Consider the following 20,887-nt stretch of genomic DNA (forward strand, 5'->3'; position numbering starts at 1 on the left):
TCATCCTACGGGACCCCGACTGGGACAAAAGAGTTTAGTGTAACGTGACATGCGGTTTCTAATAAACAGAGGGAGGGTTTGTCACACTAAATAAACACATAGACTCATTAATATTAGTCCTTATATTAATTAGTTTGAAATCATCAAAGATTATTTGATTACCGACAGAATCTGACTTTGTTTTACTTACTCCCATTATATAAGTGCAGCTCGGTAACAACACAAGGAGATTGTGACCATAAATAGTAATAAAAACGTAATACTAACTCTTTCATTAGAAAAAAAATATCCCCACTACTGATCCCTATTTCTCAGGATCATGATGGAACAGTTCAGAAATTGATGACATCACACATTAACTTCTCTCCTCTCCTTGAGGCTATAGCTACTGTTCATCGTGGTGACAGGGTGATGGTGGTGATGGTGATGGAGGTCTAACTTTTTTATTCACCAGTTTTCAAACCAGACAGAAACTAAATTGAGTAAGACAAGACAAACACTTTGGATCATCTCAAGATTAATTATATTGCAATTATTGATTATTATATAGCTACACTTGCATGACATCAACAGTCACATATGTACATACATTTATACATAAAGTATTAAATTACTAATAACTAAAGTGTCCTTGTTAAATCATACACATGAAGATATAAACTGGAAGATATGGGCTCTGTTTTTTTCTAGTTTTGAAAGAAAGTTGATGTGGGTGGACTAGTCAGTCCTGAATTAATTTTGTTATCATGATTCTGGATTTGACACACACTATAACAGATATTACAATGTTAAAATGGTTTATTTTCTCCAACAAGCAGCCACATTAATTTTGGTCAAATTAGCATCTATCGATTTTTACATAATAAAACCATGTTTGTGTTTAACACTAAGTTGTGAAGCTTTTTATAAGTGCGAGTGCAGTTATTTCAGTAGGTTCTTCATAATCCTCAATGAAGAGCTTCTGTAGCCACCCCCAAAGTGGTTCCAGTGATTCAGATAGTGGAAGAGTTGGTAAAGCTGGTTTCTCTCTGCGAAGCCTGGTGCTTTAGGAATCTTTTCATGGTAAGCAGAGTAAAAAGAGCTGTTGAAGCCGCCAAACATCCCCGCAATACCCAGCTCATATTCTGAATGGCCATAGAAGGAAGCAGGGTCAAAGGTGACTGGGCCTTCTGCACACTCTGACACATTGCCTCCCCATAAATCTCCATGGAGGAGAGCAGGGACAATTTCCACATCTTTGAAAAACTGAGGGATCTTCAGCTGTGGAACAACACACATGAGTAAATTGTACTGTCAGATTACTGACACAATTATAAAACTGTGTGAAGCTCGTTTCTTATGAGGGTGCACCTGTAGCTTGGCCCACAGTTCTCTAGCCTCCCTGTCTCCATAAGAATTCTCCGCCATGTCAAGCTGGTGCTGCAGCCGCTGCTGGGAGAAAAATGTCACCCAGTCATCCTGCCACTCGTTTCTCTGGAGAGACATGGAAAAAAGAAGGATACAGTAATACTGCTGAGGATGATTGGAAGTGACTTAGAGACCATTAATAGTATGCATGCACCACATATGTAATATATACAATACATTCCAGTTTTACCTAGTATACAGATATACTTTTACCTGTGGTAGATATCCACAGCATGTAGGTACACTAAAGCCAAATTTCCCAACAACAGCCACCTCTGACTGTCCAGCTCCCTTTCCTGTGTACCACAGAACAGAGTTATATACTAAATATAAATTTAAACATATAAATATACAGTCAGGGATCATTTGTCTACATTTACATGTACTGAAGTATCGTTTTCGGTGAATTACCCACTGTCTGCTGCTCTTTCTTCAATTTTTCCAACTGTCTCTTGTTGTGAAGATGCAGATCTGCCATCTTCTCCCCTAGCAGCTTTGAGTGCCTACAAAATTGGATTTGGAAAGAAAGATTTTCATTAAAAGGATGAAGAAAAAAAAGGAAGAGGGCTTCAATACCGCCTGTAAAGAGTCATCATTATACAGTTTCAGTGCTAAACAACTTGTATGAGGGAGCTCTTACTTGCTAAGACCTCTCATGTCCAGATGCTCCATTACAAATACACACCCTCCTGTGTCAAGCTCAATCACCTTCACAGGCCTGGGGACTTTAACAGTCTCTGTCTTTAAGATGGCTTCCAAACTGGCCATCTCCCCATCAAACATCCGTTTGGCCTGTATTAAAAAAAAAGGTGAGCATCGTAGCTTACAAGTTATAATATTGTTCTGTACTAAGTTCAGTGGCTAGAACAACTGGAAGAACAACTCCTATTCACTGGTTATGCATTTCAATCCAGACTAATAGCACATATAGATACCAACTGATATACATGTCACTATAATTGGTTGGAAATACCTCGCTCTTGTGGTTGATCTTGACAAACACTCTCCCAGTGTCAGTGTCATAACTCTGGCCCTCGCTGATACATCCGCCTCCAGAGTGACCAGTAGACTTCAGCACGGCTGTCCCCAACTCTGTCTTTAACTTTGCCTCCATGGTTATTTGCCAGAAACAATTCTGGTAGAAATACAGTGGTGCTAACTACATCAACAACAACGCAGCATAACTGTACTGTCAGTAGTTTAGGGGGCGTTGTCGATGTTTTTCCAGTCGTGCGAACCAGCGAGGGGACGACAATGTTGTTTTTCTTCCGTTTGTACAAAGTCTGGTGGGACAGTAACGAATCAGAAACAATTCCGCAATGATTGATGTCTACGTCGTCCTATCAGAGCGATGCTCCACGGTCACATGAGCGTCGCCATGGTGCCATGTCCGGTGTCGGCTACCTCGGCTACATGCTACACACATGCTATCATCGGCTTTGCTATGCTGCTGCCGGAAAACAGAGATGACCAGAAATGAAACGTGTTTGCTTCTCGGAGCGACTGGCGTCGGGAAAACGCTGTTGCTAAAACGTCTGCAAAATATCCTTTGTGCCCAAATGAACGTTTCGAACTGGGAATAGAACTGTCAACTGAAAAGTGTTAGCTAGTTTAGCCTGATTAGCTGCTGTAGCTAGTGTAAAGTCATTCACGTCAACACATACGTTCTCATTATATGCCACCTTGCCAGCTAGGTATCGTCAACTTCTGTAATAATTTTGGAGCCTGTGGTTTGTGGTGTTTTTGAACTGTATTGCATTACAGAACGCTGCGTGTCTTTTGCACGGTCTGTTGTTTAGCCTACCCTCATTGTTTTTAATGCAGTTTTAACTACTAAACTGGCAACTATATACTTTCGCCATCTCATGTAATGTTGCACCTGTTAGACTGCAGTTGCAAAACAACATACCTGGACATTCATGTTAAGTAAACGGCATAAGTGATATGATGTTACAGCTGTTAAGATGCAGCTTTTGTAACTGACCAAATACAGTAGACTAGTTTAAATAATGTCGCTATTTGTTTTCATGTGAAGCTGATATCAAGTTTGGCTCCTGTGGATTCTTTTCTTAGCCCCTTTGTTTCACAGCTCACTGTACATGGATTCGGTGAACTGGGGGCAACTCCTCCCACTCTGCCTACTGTAGGTGATGATGAAAGATATTTTAAATTCAGAGTTTGCAGGCTCAACATTGATGTGATTCACACATTCCATCTGATCTCTTTAATCGTTCACAGGTAGGAACCAACCTGACAGACCTGAAGCTGAAGAAGAAGAAGAAGGTGACCGTGAGAGAGCTGGGAGGCTGCATGGGTCCTATATGGCCCAGTTACTTCAAAGACTGCTCTTCCGTCATGGTACGTTTTTGTATCCATACTGCATCCGTTTGTCACATATGATGGAAACAAATAGTTTTCTGTTGGAATAATTCAACTGAGTGTTTCTTTATGTTTGTTCAGTTCATGGTGGACTTAGCCAACATCTCTCAGGTATCCTCCTCCTGTATCCAGCTGCTGTCGGTACTCTCTGCTGAGCCACTGCGCAGTGCCTCTGTGCTCATTCTCTTCAACAAGAGGTAGCACGCTATATGCACTAATCCCTACATTCACTTGCCACACACAAGAGTCAGCAGGTTCAACCCGACTTGTATACAATCTCATAATTCTGTTGTTCTTTGCCGTCGTCTTATTTTTATTCCAATCTTTTTCAGGGACATGCCCTGCACTATGAGTCTTATAGAGATGAACTCATTGTTCAGAATGGATGACATCATTGCATCTGCTACTCAGCCAATCACAACACTGGAGCTCAGTGCCCGCTCTGGACAAGGACTTCAGGAGGTTCTCAGTTGGCTGGAGTCTATCACGGTCAAGTGATCCAAATTATGTTTGTTCCTTAAAAAATTATGCTGCTGTCTCAGGACTTTGACTAATGGTTTCAAGCCTTTTGGCAAAGGACGTTTGTGCCCTCAGTGCACAAAGACTGTTTACGCAACATTTTTAAGAGGACTTTGTGATGTGATCAGTGTTGGACTCACTGAAAAAGAGGCCAGAGGAAAAAGTCTTTGATACCATTCGGGTGAAATGAGAAAGCGATGTGTCGTTGTGGTTGTAAGGTCAACCCTTTTAACATCAACACAACTTCACCTTCTTCCAAGTGAACGGAGAGGAGCAAAAAGTCGTCAGGGGTCAAAACTCCAACAACACTTGCAGTATATAGAACATCTTTATTGCAGACTGACGTGTTTTGGTTTGTGGCCTTCCACAGGGTCGTTTTTTATTATTACTGATCACTTTCACTAGTCGAAATGCCAGATAAATAAACAGTGAAATGCTGAGATTCGTGATTGACGGCAATGTCATCATAGGACTCGCATGGCATTGTAACATCGGAGGACAGTTCATGCAACTCAAAGAAGTGATCTGGAATGTAGTAACTTTGTACTTCATTTTTAACAAACGGTTAAGTGTGTAGAACAAATACTAATAGACTTCTAATCATAATGGGATGCAGAATAGAAGTAATGCGTTATTACCAGCAGGGGGCAGAATTTGCCCTGGGTGTGTGCCTGTGTTCTGATGATTTCATGTGAAATGTATTCATCAAAGGAAATGAGGAAATGCAAAGCAATAAAACAACTAAAGAATGAAGCAGTGTCATAATTATACCCTTATATTTGAGAGTTCACATGCAATGAAAAAACTCAGATTCATACATCTTCTACTGTCGCCTTGCTTGTAGTTCATTCTGAAATATGTACAGTCCTCCCAAATTGTAATTCCATTCACTCAACCCCAGCAATTAATTTTTTCATAGTGAAATTATATTTACAGTAATGTTTCTCATCAATTCTGGTCCAAAAGAAGCGCCACAGAATTAATGATGCAGTTTAATGTAGTATCATTTCAAGGGCTGGACATGTCTTAAAAATTGTTGCCAGTTTATGGAAATCAGTTTTGGTTTTTTTGGAGCCAGGGAATAAGACAGCAGCTAAGCCAATAATACAGACATTTGAGTGAGCAGATCTGTTGACTCGTTGAAAAGCCGCAAAACATATGCTTGGTTATAATGGATGTGCAGAGACAACAAAATATTATCAAACTGTGCTTCTGTTACAGCATTTGTGACTGGACAGGCTGTTTTAGTGAAGAGCAGAACCATCTTGCATCAATCTAAGGATTACTGTATTATACCACAATATAAAAACAACTAAGAGTAGGGTTTTCATAAAAGTCCTCGGGGCAACAGTTTGGTCTGCAGTTAAGAGTGGTATTTCGAGAGCGTAACCTAATCTGAAATTCTCTTTTTGCGTAAAAGATTTCTCCCCAGTTTACTTGTTCCTCATAAGAAAGGGTTCTGACTGCTCTGTGCAGCCTGGGATCCCTGAGTGCTGGCTGAAGAGAAGGGCAACAAGGGCTCAGGGAGGTTCCCTGGCAGGCCCACACCCGGCTGGGTGGGGTGGGTGAGTGACGATGGGAGGCTGGCAGGCTGGTGGCTCGTGGGCAGAGGCAAGGAGGCGCTGTACGGAAGAGATGTGTTGTGAGGAGCCAAAGAGGTGGAGCCGGAGCCCATTTGATGCAGAGTTAGTTTGGGCTGCTCGGTTTGGAATGGATTTGTGGCTGAAGGGGCACTCAGGCCTGGACAGGGAGAAAAATAAAATAGATTATTTATTTATTTTATATAATTCCTTTCAGAAATACAGTGGCAACATGGAAGCTAGGAATTAATCTACACAGTTCAAGTAAGACATGCTCCAGTACATTATTGACAGTACTGTACATATAATCTTTCATTAACTGGATCCAACTATGCAAAACACGAGAGTGATTTAAATCTAGTTTCACAGCTTTCAAAGAACCCAATTCCCCCTGAGATAACGCGTGTTTAATCTCCAGTCAACAATATCACAGATACCTGATAAAAAGGGGTTCTTGGTCTTGCCTGGGGGATTTGCTGGGATCAAGCTGTCCAGGTTTACCAAGGATGCTGCTGTGGGGTCCAGGAAGGTCTCAGGAGTCCGGCATGTACGAGGGCTAGGGGCAGCCAGACTTTCCCCAAGACACGACAGGTCAAAGAGCTCTGGACTGCACTGCCCCCGGCCATTGACATTCACCTGACCGCCATCCATGGCCTCATCAAACAGATCCCCATCTAACAGCAGGAAAAATAGAGAGTCCTGACATTACAACTATGTGGGAAACACATAACCACAGTGAAAGAATGAGTATGAAAACGCTTTGCTTTACCGGAGGGGCTTCCAGTTCGGGCAAAAGCTCCTGCAAGTGCAGTTCCCTCTGATGGGGCTGAGAAAGGATCAACTCTCGGGGAAGCTATAAACACATTTAAACATTGTAAAATACTTAATTTCAAATATCTCCCCTTTGTCTTATTTGGCTGGCACTTGCACATTACGACTCACCTGTGTTTGAAGGGGAAGCCCACACGCCGCCGGTGGTGTTGAGGCTGGAGACATAGCTCGGTGGGACATCCCAGGGTTCAGTCGGGGGCTCCCATGGTGGGGGAGGGCTGCTGGACGTGGGTGGCACCATCCATGGAGAATCCACTCTTTGGATGTTAGTGCTGCCTTCTTTGAAAACAGAGAGGGAAAATAAAGAGAAAGTTTATCACGGCATGTGAGCAGAACTAATTCTACGACAAATATGAAACATTTTCAGTCAGTATACCGATACCTGAAATTGATGAGGCTACAAATGCTGCTGTCCTTAGAAAAAATAGTTCATGACCCTGATTTACAAGATATTATTTACACTCCAGTTTTAGTCATGGGAAGTAGCTAACTCCAGGCTCACCCAGGGCATCCCATGGGTCTGTGCCCCCAGGTCGTGCTGCCGCCTGCTGTGCGGTATTATTCCAGCTGTGGTCACCAGAAGGCAGATCTGAGGGCACTGCAAAAACATCTACCAGGTCCATGAAGGCGGTCTGTCCACATCAAGGAGAAAGAGAAAAAAAAATCACTTCATTATATTGCTTCAGTGCTCACTAATCATTCTATAGTCCTTAATGACTGCACGCCAGCTAACTTGACATATTTATCACTTTCATAAACAAACCGTTTTGACATTTTGACACCATAATCAAGGGTTGAGCTAATAAAACCTGACCAGAGTCAATAACTCTGCCTGTTACCATCATCATCATCATCATCCTCATAAAGAATTATGGTCCACTTGGTTGTGATTCCCTGGGGCAAGAAAAGCCTGCTCTCAAATGTGTATTTGTAATTCATCACCCCCGTTGAGATATTCCATACCCCAATATTTCATACCCCGCCTTTGGACTCCAACTGGCGCTTGCTCTCCTCCAAAGCTTTCTGGAGCATCGACTCGTCCCCTTGGCGACTGAGTTGTTCCTGTCAACAGAAAGAGTCACATGGTTGCCTTTGAGGGCAGCTTCCAGCAAAATTCACATATTGTCACATCATATAATAATAATAATAACATGGCAGCGCACTGAGGCACAAAAGTGGGCTTGGTTGTTTTTTTTGTGTTTTTTTTTTCCTAGGCAACATATGACACAGTGTTGGATGTGTGTAATGGGCACAAACCAGAAACTTCTCTGGTCAAATAGAGGAGAGCATCACTGTGGTGGCTTACAGAGCAGCTCTATTGTGCTACAGTGTACTGACACAGATAGAGAGAGAGAGAAAAGAGGGGAGCGGATAGACAAGTGAGAGACACAGGAAGAGAGAGAGAGAGCAGTGGGGTACAATGGTTGTCTGGTATTATAGAAAAGAATGATAGGAATGCGAGAGGTACATCAGAGGACACAGGTGTGGAAATATGTTTGACATTTTATAGAAAATGTTCATCCAACTATAATCCTGATGAGGTCACGGTGACTGACATGTTTCCAGTGTGAGTGTGTGTCAAGTGATTCAGATCAAACGTCATATTGGTAAATCTGATTGCGATCCTTTTTGACCTGGATATCATGTGTTTTTTCTGCAGTTGTAATTTGACAAAAGTCACTTGTTAAATCTATGAGTAAGTCTAGAAGTGTTCTCACTGTGTGTTAAGTGTTTCTAAACTCTTGTAGAGTGTCGACAGCATTACAAGGTAGCGACTCCACAACTTCATGCAACCCTACCTGCTGGTGCTCCTCCTTACTCAGGTTCAGGGCTAACTGCAGCTGGGTGTCCTCATCCATATCCACCGGGGCAGCAGGTGCACATTGGACTGGCTGTGTGGGTGTAAACCGGGGGAGAGCGAATCAGAAACCATTCTCGGACATCCTCACAGTGCATTACATGCAGTTTCTATGGGTGTCCCAAGTCGAGTAAAAGGGGTTGACCACTTTTTCCCCCTTCCATAACACCACGCCAGAATAGGTCAGAGTGGCTGAGATGGGCATCTCCCACTACTGGACTAAGAGGAGAGATCTAGAGGTTAATGGAACAGAAGGAAGAACCTACAACTGATTAGTGTCTGGAGAAAAAGTTGTTTGTCCTTTTGCCGTTTAAAAGTGAGTGAGGGAGGTCGTTGTGATAATCTAGAGAGGAGAGAAAGTGAGTAGCACATGCAGTTGTTTTGGGCTGTGATGCTGGTTTTAGTGAACGCAGCAACGCGGGGTGTGCTGTAGCGTACATGAAGCGAAGGATGGAGCGTCCCCCTTTCCCAGTGTACTTATACCTTCTGTGCCTCCTCCTTGCTGAGAGTCATAGCGATCCGGAGCTGGGTCTGTTCATCAATGTCCACAGGGGGAGGTGGCTAGGGTCAAGCAGGAAGGATTAAGGGGGAAGACTAATCAAAGGGAAAGGGGTCAAATCATACTCGACTTTGTTGAAGTGATTCATTCATGAAATTATTAAGAGAATACAATGATTTGAGGTGATTCAAAAGAAAGGAACATAAGCAGAGATCTATGTATATCAACCACAATTTGATCCTCAAAATCACAGCTGATTTCTTTGATTACAGAAGCGGAAAAGCGCTGTGCACCGTAATATATTCCAATAGCAGCCGAGCAAAGTCACAGAGGGCAACGGCTGCCATTGCCATGGTGACTGGGGAGAAGTGTGGGTGCTCAGGAGTGAATCAATGCACACATCCTGCCTGGCTTCTCACTATTTCACTCACAGCGTCCTCGCTCCTCAGCCGCGCTCACGCCGAGTGGTCAAAGTGTCATTACTGACCACACCAGGGGCCGAGTCGATGATATCACTTTCTGTGAAAGGGTTCTGGGAAACGGTGACCTAGTAAGAGGCAGCGGGAGTGCATCACCGCCGTGACTGAGAGCGTCCAAGCCCATGTGCTCTTTACAGTTTTTACTGCAGAATTACAACGTGACACGTCAGCGGCAGGGCAGCTAAGAAGCCTCTTTCTGTCAGGCGCATGTGCTTTAAGGTCAAGAGGGTTTGTGCTGTGTGTGTGTGTGTGTGTGTGTGTGTATTATCTCAGTATGCGGTACCTTTTCACTTTCTTCTCGGCTCATAGCCAGGGCCAGCTGCAGCTGCAGCTCCTCCTCTCCGCTGGTCGCGGGCCGAGCTTGCTCCAGGTCCGGAGCGAGATGAGGAGAGGAAGAGGATGCTGCAGAGACAGAGGAAGAGCAGAGAGAATTGGGTGTTTACCGAGTAAACTGGGTGGGGGAGCAGAAGGATATAGACAGGAACATGAACAGATGGAAAAAGGAGGAGAAAGCTAAGAAAGAAACACTTTAGGCTGTTTTTTAATGTCAAAAAAGGGGCTGGCACTGTTGTTGCATGTTAATTTTCTTTTCTATTGCCTGTTGTTTAAGGCATTTGCTGGCATTGCTTGCCACGGTCTGCCTCACTCGGCCTGCACCGAGAACAATGGCGTGCCTGTGTGGAGAGTTAGGGTGGTGAAGGGGGAGAGGAATGGATGGGTTGGAATGGGGCCCACCTTATTACCCCCCGAAACCTCTGGGTGGGATCCAGGATTCAGGTTCAGGTTTAAGGAGGTAAGGGGAGGGATGGGTCAGTCCCGGTGCCAGACTGTGGGTCTGTGGGTCACGGGGCTAAAAGAGAGCAGCAGGCCACACGCTGGCAAAGTCCGCTCTCAGAAAACCCATCATTTCCACTTTGCTGCCCTTCAATATCCCCCCCATCCGAGCCGGAAAGCTCGCTATCAATTAGCTGCTGCCAACCTCCTGACCCACACCCATGTCATCCATCAGCACCAACACTTCAACCGTGCGCCGGTGCCCAGGAATCTCCAACAGACGACCACTGTTCTCGGCTTTGGCCTTTAAAACTCACCTCGAGCAGAGAAAGGAGCTGTGCTGCTGCTGTGCAGTGTTGGACATTGACACAGGCCAAGGACAAATAAGGCACGTGTGTGTGCACACTAACTCACCTTTCAAGTATTCAAACACCTGCAGCATGTGCTGTATGCACCTATTTGGATAAAGACCAAGTGATTTTAATTACTTGCTTCGTGCGCTGGAGTGTGAAATTGTTAAGATTAACCAGCCTGAAAGCCTCTGTCTGTCTGAACTGTGGCTTCAAACAGAGCATTCTGAAGTGTTATCAGATGGATTAATTTCCTCTGCGAATTTCAAGGCGTAATGTTGTTTGTTTTTTTTCTATTATTGTCGCAACACTGAAATGTGGATCAAGAGCTTGGAGGATGTAAATAGCCTCATGTTTCCCCTGGCCCCCCAAAAAAAGAGGAAAATGAGAGTGAGAAGTGGAAATGTATTGTTGAAAAGGGACTTTTGTGAGATTGGTGATGATAGATAGCATCTGTGGGCATAACTGGTTACACCACCAAACAAGCCACAGACAGTAAACTATGACAGAATAACTGGTGCCTTTGTGAAGCCACGGCCCGGCTGCTCACCAGCATCTCTCGTTCAACACCATTCACCACATGGACCCCGCAAACACAAAAATACATGCTACACACAAATGCTACACGCAACTACTCAATGCTTTTGCCCGGTATGTTTTTAAGTTCAAATCGTTTGCTAGAGTTAAAAAATGAATGCGTTGACCGAATCATGATCATTGGAGTGGCAGGAGAGAAAGCATCACCGCAAGTAAACCTGCCAACCGGTTGTGGTTTCACATTTGACTGAAACTAGCACAAACAGGGCCTCCTCTCTTTTGAAAATCCAGTTTAGCTGACGTGACAGTAAATGGGAGAATGAGAGGAATGCAGATGTCCAACTGACAGTAGAAAGAAAAACTCAAATAACTTTCTATTTCGACACAAAGGGACTAGCAAATAGCACTTAAATGGACCAAATGTTTGAATTTGCTGCTGGTCTAAAAATTAAAATTAAAAAAATCTTAAAAGTCAGAGGTGAGAAACGACAAGATCAAAATCACGAGCAGAAATACATAACTGACAGAGCATCTTGAGGACAATCTTGAGATAACTGATAACTGATGACCGAGACCCATGACCTGTGTCATGTGTGTGCTCCTGACACATCACAGGTCACACGCCACAGGAAATATCTGTTATCTTTCAAGCTGCGCGGTCCGGACCTTTTTCCAGAGTTTGCCGTTCACATGTGAAGAAAGCAGCAGGAGATTTTCCCCAGTCAGATGTGTACACAACAGCAGGAACATTTTGGGAGACGTTCAGACAAGGGGTGGCATCTGGGTCGATCGCCCACTCATTGGGACATTCTCTCGGAAATTTTTGCCCGAGGGATGGCAGGAAAAGTTCCATGGGAACATTTATGGAAATCTACGTTCTAGCACAGCGGCCTTCCGGAAAAAGTTCAGGAAAATGCCCGGACTTCAGTGCACGTCTGAAAGCAGCTTCAGATAATTGAGTACTTTGAGGGACTAAAGTAACGTTACTTTTGAGGATGTCTTTCGTGTTCCATGAAGGGTGTATGAAGTGATGTCACTGAGAGACGTGTCTGCTACTCACAGTTAAAGGAGGATGGTGAGCCCCTGCACCTCCTGGAGTCATCCCCATAGACCCCTGCTGAGCTGGGCTGGCTATTGCGGTGTCCTGGGTAAGGAGGCGGCAAGGATCCAGAGCCTGAGCTACTGCTGACCCCGGTCATGCGCGTCTTGGTCTTCAGTGCCTGGCTCCTTTCCTTCTTCAGCTTTTCCTCGTCCCTCAACAGAACCACCAGCTGCTTGGCCTTCTCTCGGACATTGATGCCCTGGTCACGTCCGTCCCGGTCGATGTACTGGAAGTCTCTCAGTGTCTGGATGGTGTAGATGCTCTCGCGGCACTCCTGGGCCACGGACTCTGAGCCCGTTTTGATCAGGTAGTCCACTAGGGTCAGTGCCTTGTAAACATGGCGCCAGTTTTTACCGTGGTCGTTAAGCCGCTTCCAGATCATACCCATAACCTCGGCGAAAGCCACCACGTTGAAGGTCAGGTCTGCGATTTCGGACATGAGCGTGCTGGGAGGCCCCCAGTGGTCGTTGGAGGTGGCCTCTCGGACCTTGATCTCGGCCTCTGTGTAGTTGTTGACCATGTTCTTCATCTGCCGGCGGAGCGACGAGGTCTGCATGATGGCTGTGGTGTTTTACAGGTGGGACCAATTCAGGAAAGTCTGACAGCAGGCCAGCCCGCTGTGTCGCCTCGGGCAAGTCGGCTCGTTAGAGCTGAGGTCAGCGGAAAAATGCAATGAAGTCGTCCTCCCCTAGGTAACTTCACAGACGTCCACAAGAGTGTTCCTGCCGGAGAAGATCGCACAAATTAGATTTACAGAAAGACTTGAACCCGACCAGACTTTATTATATTTATGTAAAACCCATAAGTGAACTTTCTCTCATGTAACAAACGCAACACATCCTACTCTTGTAAACTATAGTCACTATAGAGCTCAACTCTCACATTCTTTTCACTACAATTGTTTTTGGAAGGAGAGAGAAACAAGTCAGCACGTCCAAGCAAAGTGAAACACAACACCTGAGCGTATTTTGTCCCTGAGACAACTTGAAGAGATCTGTGTGAGCGCATACAGCGCATTGTTCCTAAGTAAGCAATGATCAGCCTCTCAGCTATTCCTACATTCAATTTAGCATAATAATAGATATTTCTTACCTGAAAGGCAAATATTAGTTTCAGAATGAGAGCCCAACCTTTTCTGTTTTACCTCAGTGTTATCAGAGAAGGGGAGGGGCTTTCCTGGCCTGATTACATCAGCGCAGCGGCCGCATTAGAACTTGGAATGTATTGGAAGACTCAAAAAATGTGAGAGCAGCTTAACCACCAAAAAACACACTCACACGTGGTCCACCAGACTCAGTTGTACTTTTTAATCTTACTTCAGTAATTTAAGATCATACAGTAGAGAAAGAGCAGTTCATTCGCCCTAGACATTGAACTTTGTCCCGTGTAGTCATGGAAATGAGTCAGTTGAACCAACAACTCGTCACTCCCACATCTGTGTAATGTTTCTAAGCTCTGAGATGGATGAAGGATCGGCTCCTTCACTCACGAGTCAAAAGCTTGTGGCATTAGTGAGCATTTACAAAAATATCCGATGCGACTGTGTTACAGTAGGAGTAGAAAGGTGACTGCAGTATAGGTTCGCCTGAAATATCTAACACACTATTATTGAGAGAGCTCCCTGTGCTGTAACAGGGGCCGCAAACAGATCATCAAGAGGTGGTGAGAGGAACAACTATTAGAAAGATGTGCTTTTTTAAAAATCTGGATGCCTCCATCACTGTAGCGATAACACTCATAGTAAAGATCACTGGTCAGTCAGCAGGATTACTAGAACTGGTGAACGGGTTTCCACGAAACTAGTTGGAAGGATAGGGCGCGGGCCAAGAAAGGACCCTGTTGTGTTCCTGTCAAATTTGAGCGATTTAATGGGATTATCACGAGGTTCCATGACTTTTCCGTCAACACTTTTTATGATGTAACTGTGGTACAGATATGGCCACTGCAAAATGAAGGGGTGAGATTACAATTAGTGTTTAAAACTGACCATGTCCATCCGTCTCACGGCATGGATCTGGACAAATGGGTGGATCCGGGTTTTTTATTTTATCACTTTCTTTAACATTGCGAGATAGGGCGGGGCTTCTTTTTTTTTTTTTTTAATATTCACAAATTTCCCAGGGAATAATGCATGGATCATGAAATCAGGCATATTTAGGGTAGCCTACTGATAAGGTCCCATTGGGGGGGGGCTGTGGGCCCCTTGACAGGAGTATGCACACTATTCTAGTAATGTTATCACAGAAGTCCAACTGATAGCAGTGAGCTCACTCCCTCTTTCTTTCCTGAGCAACAACAGACTTCTCGTACCGTCCGAGTGCGACTTGTGACCTTGACACGGTCACACGTCTCATAAAAGTACTTTAGAATTGACTTTTGGAACATTCAATTCATCTGTAATAGATCTATAGATCTATAGATCTATACATATATTCTTGCTCTGCCGCGCGCCACATTAACCAGTCGAGTATGGAGCATTCCGTCCCAACTCTCTTTCTCTCTATGGGCAGCAGAGTGAAACCTGCTCCCACACCAGGCCCACATGCTCCACCAGGTACGTGTCCACGTCCGACCCGTGCGCGTCCTGCAGATGTGCCGAGGAACTAACGTCCCGATTCAACGTGTCTCTCTCACAAGTCCCCTTCTGTGCCACGGCCGGAGTGGGCCCGTCGTGCCGCACGCTGCGTCAAATGGGAACGTCGGGTAGGTGACGCGTCCGTGTCCGTGTGTGTGTGTGTGTGTGACCGTGACTCAGCTTCGTTCCCGACTTTGAAAAGTTGAAAGCTCGACATGGCGATACGGAGCCATCAGAGCCGCAACGAGCCGGCTGCCCGCTTCCCCCTCCTTACCGTCATGCCATGGCGCGTCAGCGGGATCCCGACTTGGGGAGGCTCCGGGCTGGAGGAAGAAACGCCTCTCGGCATGTCCCGACCGAGCTTTCGGACAGAGCGGGGAAGGAACCAGTTGAAACCAAAAGGGAAGATGTTTAGAGCCTATGTAGTCCGACTGAATCCAAAAACGAACGCGAGGCGGTGCCCTGGTGTTGTTATCAAACTAAGTTGTGTGTGTGTGTGTGTGTGTGCGCATATCACAAATCCAGGCGCAGGGCTTGCAGATGGCGTAGCCCCTCGCCCCCCTGGAAACTCCAACACACACAGAAATGCACACAGCGAGAATGGATGGAGAGGGACGAGGGGAGGAGGGAGGGAGGAGGGAGGCCTGCTCTGTGCATGCAGAGTCAGACTTAACCCCTTCACCTCCTGCTGGAGAAGCATCCAGTGCCCACTGGAGGAGCAGGTGATCTCAGGACGAGAGCTGGACACCGTCGTGACGCACTGGGCGGCGAGGGCAGGAGACAGTAGGCTGACAGCAGCGCAGCTTTCTGTCGTTCAAATGAAGCTGCTCGCACCCCCCCCCCCCCCCCCCCCCCCCCCCCCCCCCCCCCCCCCCCCCGAGTCCAGGGCATCACCAGTGTGACAATCCCTGCAAGCAACAAAAAATGAACAACAAAAACCTTTAAATATGATCACAGACACTACAGTTGCCCTACAGATTTCAGAAAGGAAACTTGCTGTGGCAGCCGAGTGGCTGCGTCGTCCCAGAGGGATTCGACTGTACAAAGAACCACACATTTCCTTTCCGGCAGCTTCATCACTGCATCTCTGCTCTTTACTTATTCATCAGCACTAATGGGTCTAGGTCCCAAGTCATATCCTTCTGCACTACACCCGGCCTCTCTCTGTGTGTGTACACTGGCTCGCATCCAGTGCCATGGTCCAATGTACCCCCCCCCACTCGACCACAAGTTGTTTGTCCGTAGTAGTACAGAGAGGCTCGTGTGGCGAAATGTTGAGTGAATAATGATTACCCAACTGAGGGAAGAAGCGGGAGGAAAGAAGAGTGGCTGGGTCGACTGAGCAGGATATACAGGAAATACCAGCTCCACCTTGAAAGAACAAAGGCAAACACTCTTGGAGACGACGACGACGGAAGGGTAAAGTGTACAGGAACCAAAAGTTCACTGAGCATAGTGAGCACATCTTCATTTCAGGGGGGGGGGGGTTCTAAAGGTCTGATTAAAGGTTCGATCAAGTTTGCTCAGAGCGTTCCTGGTTGCAAACCTGCCCCCCTCCTACTGATCAGATAGGTCGAGCTCAACTTTATATATATATATATATATATATATATACACACCTCTGCTGGCCCGGCCCTCCCTTTCCCCTCTGTCCTGCCACCCTGTGTCTTTATTTCTCCTGAAAACAGATGCCTGAGCAGTCTTTGTTTCCCAACAAAGGCCTGGCGAGGTCAGTGCAGGGGGAGTCATGCAGGCAAGGTCTGGGAAAACAGAGGGGGAGGTGAGAGGACTAATAAATATCAGCGGCCTACTAGACTGCCCAGCAGCGACATGTTGCAGTGGTGGGAAAATGTGACTGCTTGTGTGTTTTTTGATACATATACATTTATATATATATAGATATATATGTGTATACATACATGTATGTAAAGCCAAACATTCCTGTGCACTCAAGGATCCTGAGGCCACTCTTTTTTTGCTGCCACCTAGTGGTGTTTTGAGGAGGCTGCGCTCTCCTCTGACTGCTCCTGTGATATTTTATAAGATGAGATAAGATTTTCATGGATCCCTCTGAGAGGAAATTCAAATTTGACACAGCAGCACACTGGGAAGACACAAAAACAATAAGAATAGAAAATAGAACATGAAGCAAATAAGATGAAATAGAAATACTATGTACAATAACAAATAAAATATACAATATCAAATACAGTGCGATGTAGGCTGTTAAAATATAAATTAGGGGAAGTGCAGTTTGGAGGTTTGGAAAGCTGTGTGTATTAAGTTGCACTTCACTTGTTGTGGAAATATCTCTCCTCTGGTTCTCTGCTGACACTGTTATTGTGTGTGTGTGTGTGTGTGTGTGTGTGTGTGTGTGTGTGTGTGTGTGTGTGTGTGTGTGTGTGTGTGTGTGTGTGTGTGTGTGTGTGTGTGTGTGTGCGTGCGTGCGTGTTCATCTCCTGGCGAAGCTGGTAGTTGAACAGACCTCAGGAATCACACGAATGACGTCGTTATGTCTCATACTTTTGCACTTTGGTGTTTTTAGTGAACCATGTGACATTTAAGATGATTCTCCAGTAAGTGGCTTGATGCGCTGATGATTAAAGTGATTTGATATATTCATGCGCATATGCAAATTAAAGCCATTAGTTCAGTTTATGACGTTGTACTGTGACCCTGAGTGGTTTGGCAATAACAATGATACAGGAGTGTGTTGTGCACCAAGGTAGATTACAGTTGAGGTTGTTGTGTTAACTCCTGTGTTTTGTTGACATTATCTATTCTTTGATATTTTATATTAGCTATATTTGAACAAATATAGGCAACGATATATTCCTTTGTTCCTGAAAAAAGAAAATCTCTGATATTTTTCGGATTGTTTTGTTCTTAGAGACATCAAACTCCCTACCGATAGACAAATCTCGGATTTGGGAGGGGATGTGCTGCATGAAAAGCATTTGAAAATCTAATGCTTTTTCAGGTCTTATCCATACAGAGGTGACAGTTTAAAACATATTTACAGAAATTATAAAATTATAATGATTCTTTCATCTGACAAGATAATCCTTGGGGCTCCTAGAGCCCACAAATATATCGATCATAAATATATCTCTCATTTTACAGCGTATTTAAAAGCCCAATTATATCTGAGGATAACACAGGTCATCCATCAATAGATCATCAATGATGCAACACTTAGATTTTCCATTACAACATGTTTTGTTTTTTTTAGCTGCAGCACTGAACTGCACTAGTTGAAACGAGATAGCACTCTCCTTGGCAGTCAGCCTGTTCTCATGACAGAATATCCAACCCTTTCTGTGGGTTTCCAAGAAGAAACTATCATGTGGGCTGTTGATTCCGAGTGGCCTTGGTTCGTGAAAAAGGACGGCCTGACGGAGAAAAAGCTGCCGTTATTTAATATGTGCTGGTTACTGCAACGCATTATTCGTGTTCAGCTCAGTACTTTATAGTCAGGCATGAAGGAATGATGTTTCCTTCATCTTCCTCTGTGTTCCCTCGCTAAAACCTTCACTCTTGAGTGTTAAACCGCTGATGCAAACGAAAGCATCCATGTTATTCCCTTACACATGGTTCCTGTTACTTCATACAGTGGGGTAACACCGGATCAGAGAACATTTGCTGACGCTGCCGGTGCTGCGGAAGACTCACCATCAAGCCTCGTGAATCATAGAGCAGAGAGAAAGAGCTGTCTCCAGCCCTAACACGTCGTGATCACCGCAGCAACTAGGGACAATATGCAAGTAGTGTTCATAGCGTCGCATGAATAACAAAATCCAGGCAATGTCAGGCAGTGCAGGCTTGCATTTCTGAGTGTCACATCATTTAAAAATAGATAAGATTTGACAAAATTACATTAAAGTAACTGGCCACAGTAAAAGTGGGGGGAAACACAGTTGTCACCCTGACATAATTCTCAGAGGGGAGAATGAATACAATTCAATAGTGCGTGTAGTGTCCATGACAACAGCGATTGGGGCCATTATCTGGAAACCGTCCACCAGTTCATACATCCATTTATCCCTAATGAGGTGAGAGACACCTGAACAAGGCACTAAAAATAGACCAGTACCTTGTTTGAATGGATCAGATCGTCTGAACAAAATGTACAAAAGCATATTTTCACTCGGATTTTGAATCAGTTCGAACGCATTTGAAAAAGCTGCAGCACACCAGGTGAAAATGTAAAAATGTACTGATTCATCAAGAGCTTGTTTCTTCAAAGGAAAAGTACAACAGTTTAGAGTGGAGATCTTTTTTTTTGAGAGGAGGGGAGAGCGAGAGAGATCTTCTTTGTGCTTCTATAAAAGGACTGCGCTCTGGATGAGACTCTGTGACGCAGGATCTGGTGCTCGGTGTGGGTGTATAAAGAGAGGGCACTCAGCTCCGCGTCCGAGCACACATGGAGAAGCAGCTGGGCTGGTAAGACGGTGACAGCCTCCTGGTTCCCCCGGGGAAGAACACAGAGATGAACACAGCTGAGAAGTTTTACCTTCCCGTTGATGGCATCTTTGAAATGTTCAACTCTCTCACCGGGCTTCACCAGTCACACCATACCCACCCAGTCCTGCAGAGCGCAGCCCTGACCCCGGTGCCCCAGCACCTCTCAGACATATCGAAGACGGGCATGGGCATCATCAAGAGCCTTAAAGAGCGCTGGAGACAACAGGATAAGAGAGCCGCTGTGAGTAGGTCCTTGAGTTCTGGCAAGCAGCAGGCGTCGGGCTATCGACTCCAAAAGAGCCCCATGGACCTGCTGGAGCTGGGTGTGACCAAGCCCCGGAACTGTCGCAGAATAGTTGTGCTTGGCGCGCCCAGAGTGGGCAAAACCAACATCCTCCAGCGGTTCTTGGGCGGCGAATTCGAAGAACGTTATGAACCGACAACCGAGGACTTCCACAGAAAGCTGTTCCACATTGGAGGAGAGGCGTACCAGGTGGATCTCCTGGACGCCTCAAGTGAGAGGGACTTCCCTGCGAAACGGAGATTATCCATCCTGACAGGTGAGCCAGCATCTTGTATTGATGTCAGTGTTATTGATTATGGAGATTGTGATGACCTAAATTCGACTTTTATCTGAACCACCCTTGGCCCCTTTTCTCTCCAGGTGACATCTTTCTGCTCGTCTTCAGTTTGGACGACAAAGACTCCCTGGGTGAAGTCGGTGAGCTGCTGAAGGAGATCAAAGATGCCAAGGCCAAGTTACTGAAATTAAAAAGTCCCGCGAGAGCGCCGGCCGTCGTGTGCGGCAACAAGGCGGACCTGGACGCGCAGAGAGCCGTCAGCTGCTCGGAGGTGGCAGAGACCGTCGGCGACGAGGTCTCCTTCTTCGAGACGTCGGCGAAAGACGGCTCCGGACTGGACGGCGCGTTCAGGGCCCTCGCCGCTCTGGGCGGACTGCCCGACGAGACCTGTCCGTCTCGGCATCAGCTCGTGCCCGTCCAGTCGCTGCGGGGCGGGAGGCGGGATCGGTCGCCCCGCGCCGCCCTGGAGCCCCTGGCGAGCCGCCCGAGCTTCACTAGCGACCTGCGGCTGGTGCTTGGATCAAGCACCAAGCACAACAAACCAGAGAAGTGTCAGATTCAATGAATTGTGCATCTTCTCGATCAGAACCAATTGCAGTAGTATGCTGCAATGTCATATCATGTGAGGAGTTATACTCCCTGGCACTTGGCTGGACCAGTGCGTTCATATTCTTTTTTTTGTAGCCTATATATGTTATTAACTGTATTATACTATCACACAATAAAACATGTTATTTCTAATTGCCATGTGTGTTGTGTGTTCAATCCATCACAATCACTGTATTTCATTTTCAGACGTAGCAGAATAATGAAACAGGTGATGGAGACAGACACTGTCAGATTATGACCATAGATGGCACAGGCGATCAATTGTTCTCAAGTGATGATGTAAACACCTGATCATCGCCTACGTGTGTGTGTGGGAGAAAGAGATGACTCAACAATGACCAAA

General features: G+C 45.5%; 4 protein-coding genes across 8 annotated transcripts; 2 read left to right on the forward strand and 2 right to left on the reverse strand.

The window, feature by feature from the left end:
- Positions 1-506: 506 nt before the first annotated feature.
- Positions 507-2,677, reverse strand: LOC118288739 (fructosamine 3 kinase related protein). Of its 2 annotated transcripts, none has more exons than XM_035615193.2 (6): positions 2,381-2,677; positions 2,116-2,199; positions 1,823-1,910; positions 1,621-1,703; positions 1,351-1,473; positions 507-1,260 (listed from the first exon to the last, which is right to left on the reverse strand). In XM_035615193.2, exons 1-6 carry the CDS (start codon positions 2,519-2,521, stop codon positions 922-924), a joined length of 858 nt encoding a protein of 285 aa, XP_035471086.1. In that variant the 5' UTR covers positions 2,522-2,677; the 3' UTR covers positions 507-921. The 2 variants fall into 2 exon arrangements, with proteins under 2 accessions (XP_035471086.1, XP_035471085.1); XM_035615192.2 differs by having other exon boundaries at positions 1,819-1,910; positions 2,048-2,199; positions 2,381-2,671.
- Positions 2,678-2,693: 16 nt separating this feature from the next.
- Positions 2,694-5,058, forward strand: arl16 (ADP-ribosylation factor-like 16). Of its 2 annotated transcripts, XM_035615198.2 has the most exons (5): positions 2,694-2,949; positions 3,495-3,550; positions 3,646-3,765; positions 3,868-3,983; positions 4,119-5,058. In XM_035615198.2, exons 1-5 carry the CDS (start codon positions 2,832-2,834, stop codon positions 4,282-4,284), a joined length of 576 nt encoding a protein of 191 aa, XP_035471091.1. In that variant the 5' UTR covers positions 2,694-2,831; the 3' UTR covers positions 4,285-5,058. The 2 variants fall into 2 exon arrangements, with proteins under 2 accessions (XP_035471091.1, XP_035471092.1); XM_035615199.1 differs by lacking the exon at positions 2,694-2,949 and having other exon boundaries at positions 3,495-3,554.
- A 6-nt stretch (positions 5,059-5,064) lies between these two features.
- On the reverse strand, positions 5,065-15,699 carry epn3a (epsin 3a). Of its 3 annotated transcripts, none has more exons than XM_035615175.2 (11): positions 15,165-15,699; positions 12,274-13,037; positions 9,836-9,954; positions 9,058-9,135; positions 8,516-8,608; positions 7,695-7,778; positions 7,219-7,348; positions 6,828-6,992; positions 6,655-6,738; positions 6,323-6,559; positions 5,065-6,045 (listed from the first exon to the last, which is right to left on the reverse strand). In XM_035615175.2, the coding sequence occupies exons 2-11, from the start codon at positions 12,869-12,871 to the stop codon at positions 5,750-5,752; spliced, it is 1,884 nt and encodes a 627-aa protein (XP_035471068.1). In that variant the 5' UTR covers positions 12,872-13,037; positions 15,165-15,699; the 3' UTR covers positions 5,065-5,749. The 3 variants fall into 3 exon arrangements, with proteins under 3 accessions (XP_035471068.1, XP_035471066.1, XP_035471070.1); XM_035615173.2 differs by having other exon boundaries at positions 6,828-6,995; positions 15,165-15,697; XM_035615177.2 differs by lacking the exon at positions 9,058-9,135 and having other exon boundaries at positions 6,828-6,995; positions 15,165-15,695.
- Positions 15,700-17,291: 1,592 nt separating this feature from the next.
- rasd2 (RASD family member 2) lies at positions 17,292-20,678 on the forward strand. Its single transcript, XM_035615191.2, has 2 exons — positions 17,292-19,914; positions 20,019-20,678. Exons 1-2 carry the CDS (start codon positions 19,380-19,382, stop codon positions 20,498-20,500), a joined length of 1,017 nt encoding a protein of 338 aa, XP_035471084.2. The 5' UTR covers positions 17,292-19,379; the 3' UTR covers positions 20,501-20,678.
- Positions 20,679-20,887: the final 209 nt, after the last annotated feature.

The sequence above is a fragment of the Scophthalmus maximus genome, chromosome 17, assembly GCF_022379125.1.
Source record: "Scophthalmus maximus strain ysfricsl-2021 chromosome 17, ASM2237912v1, whole genome shotgun sequence".
Taxonomy (NCBI): domain Eukaryota; kingdom Metazoa; phylum Chordata; class Actinopteri; order Pleuronectiformes; family Scophthalmidae; genus Scophthalmus; species Scophthalmus maximus.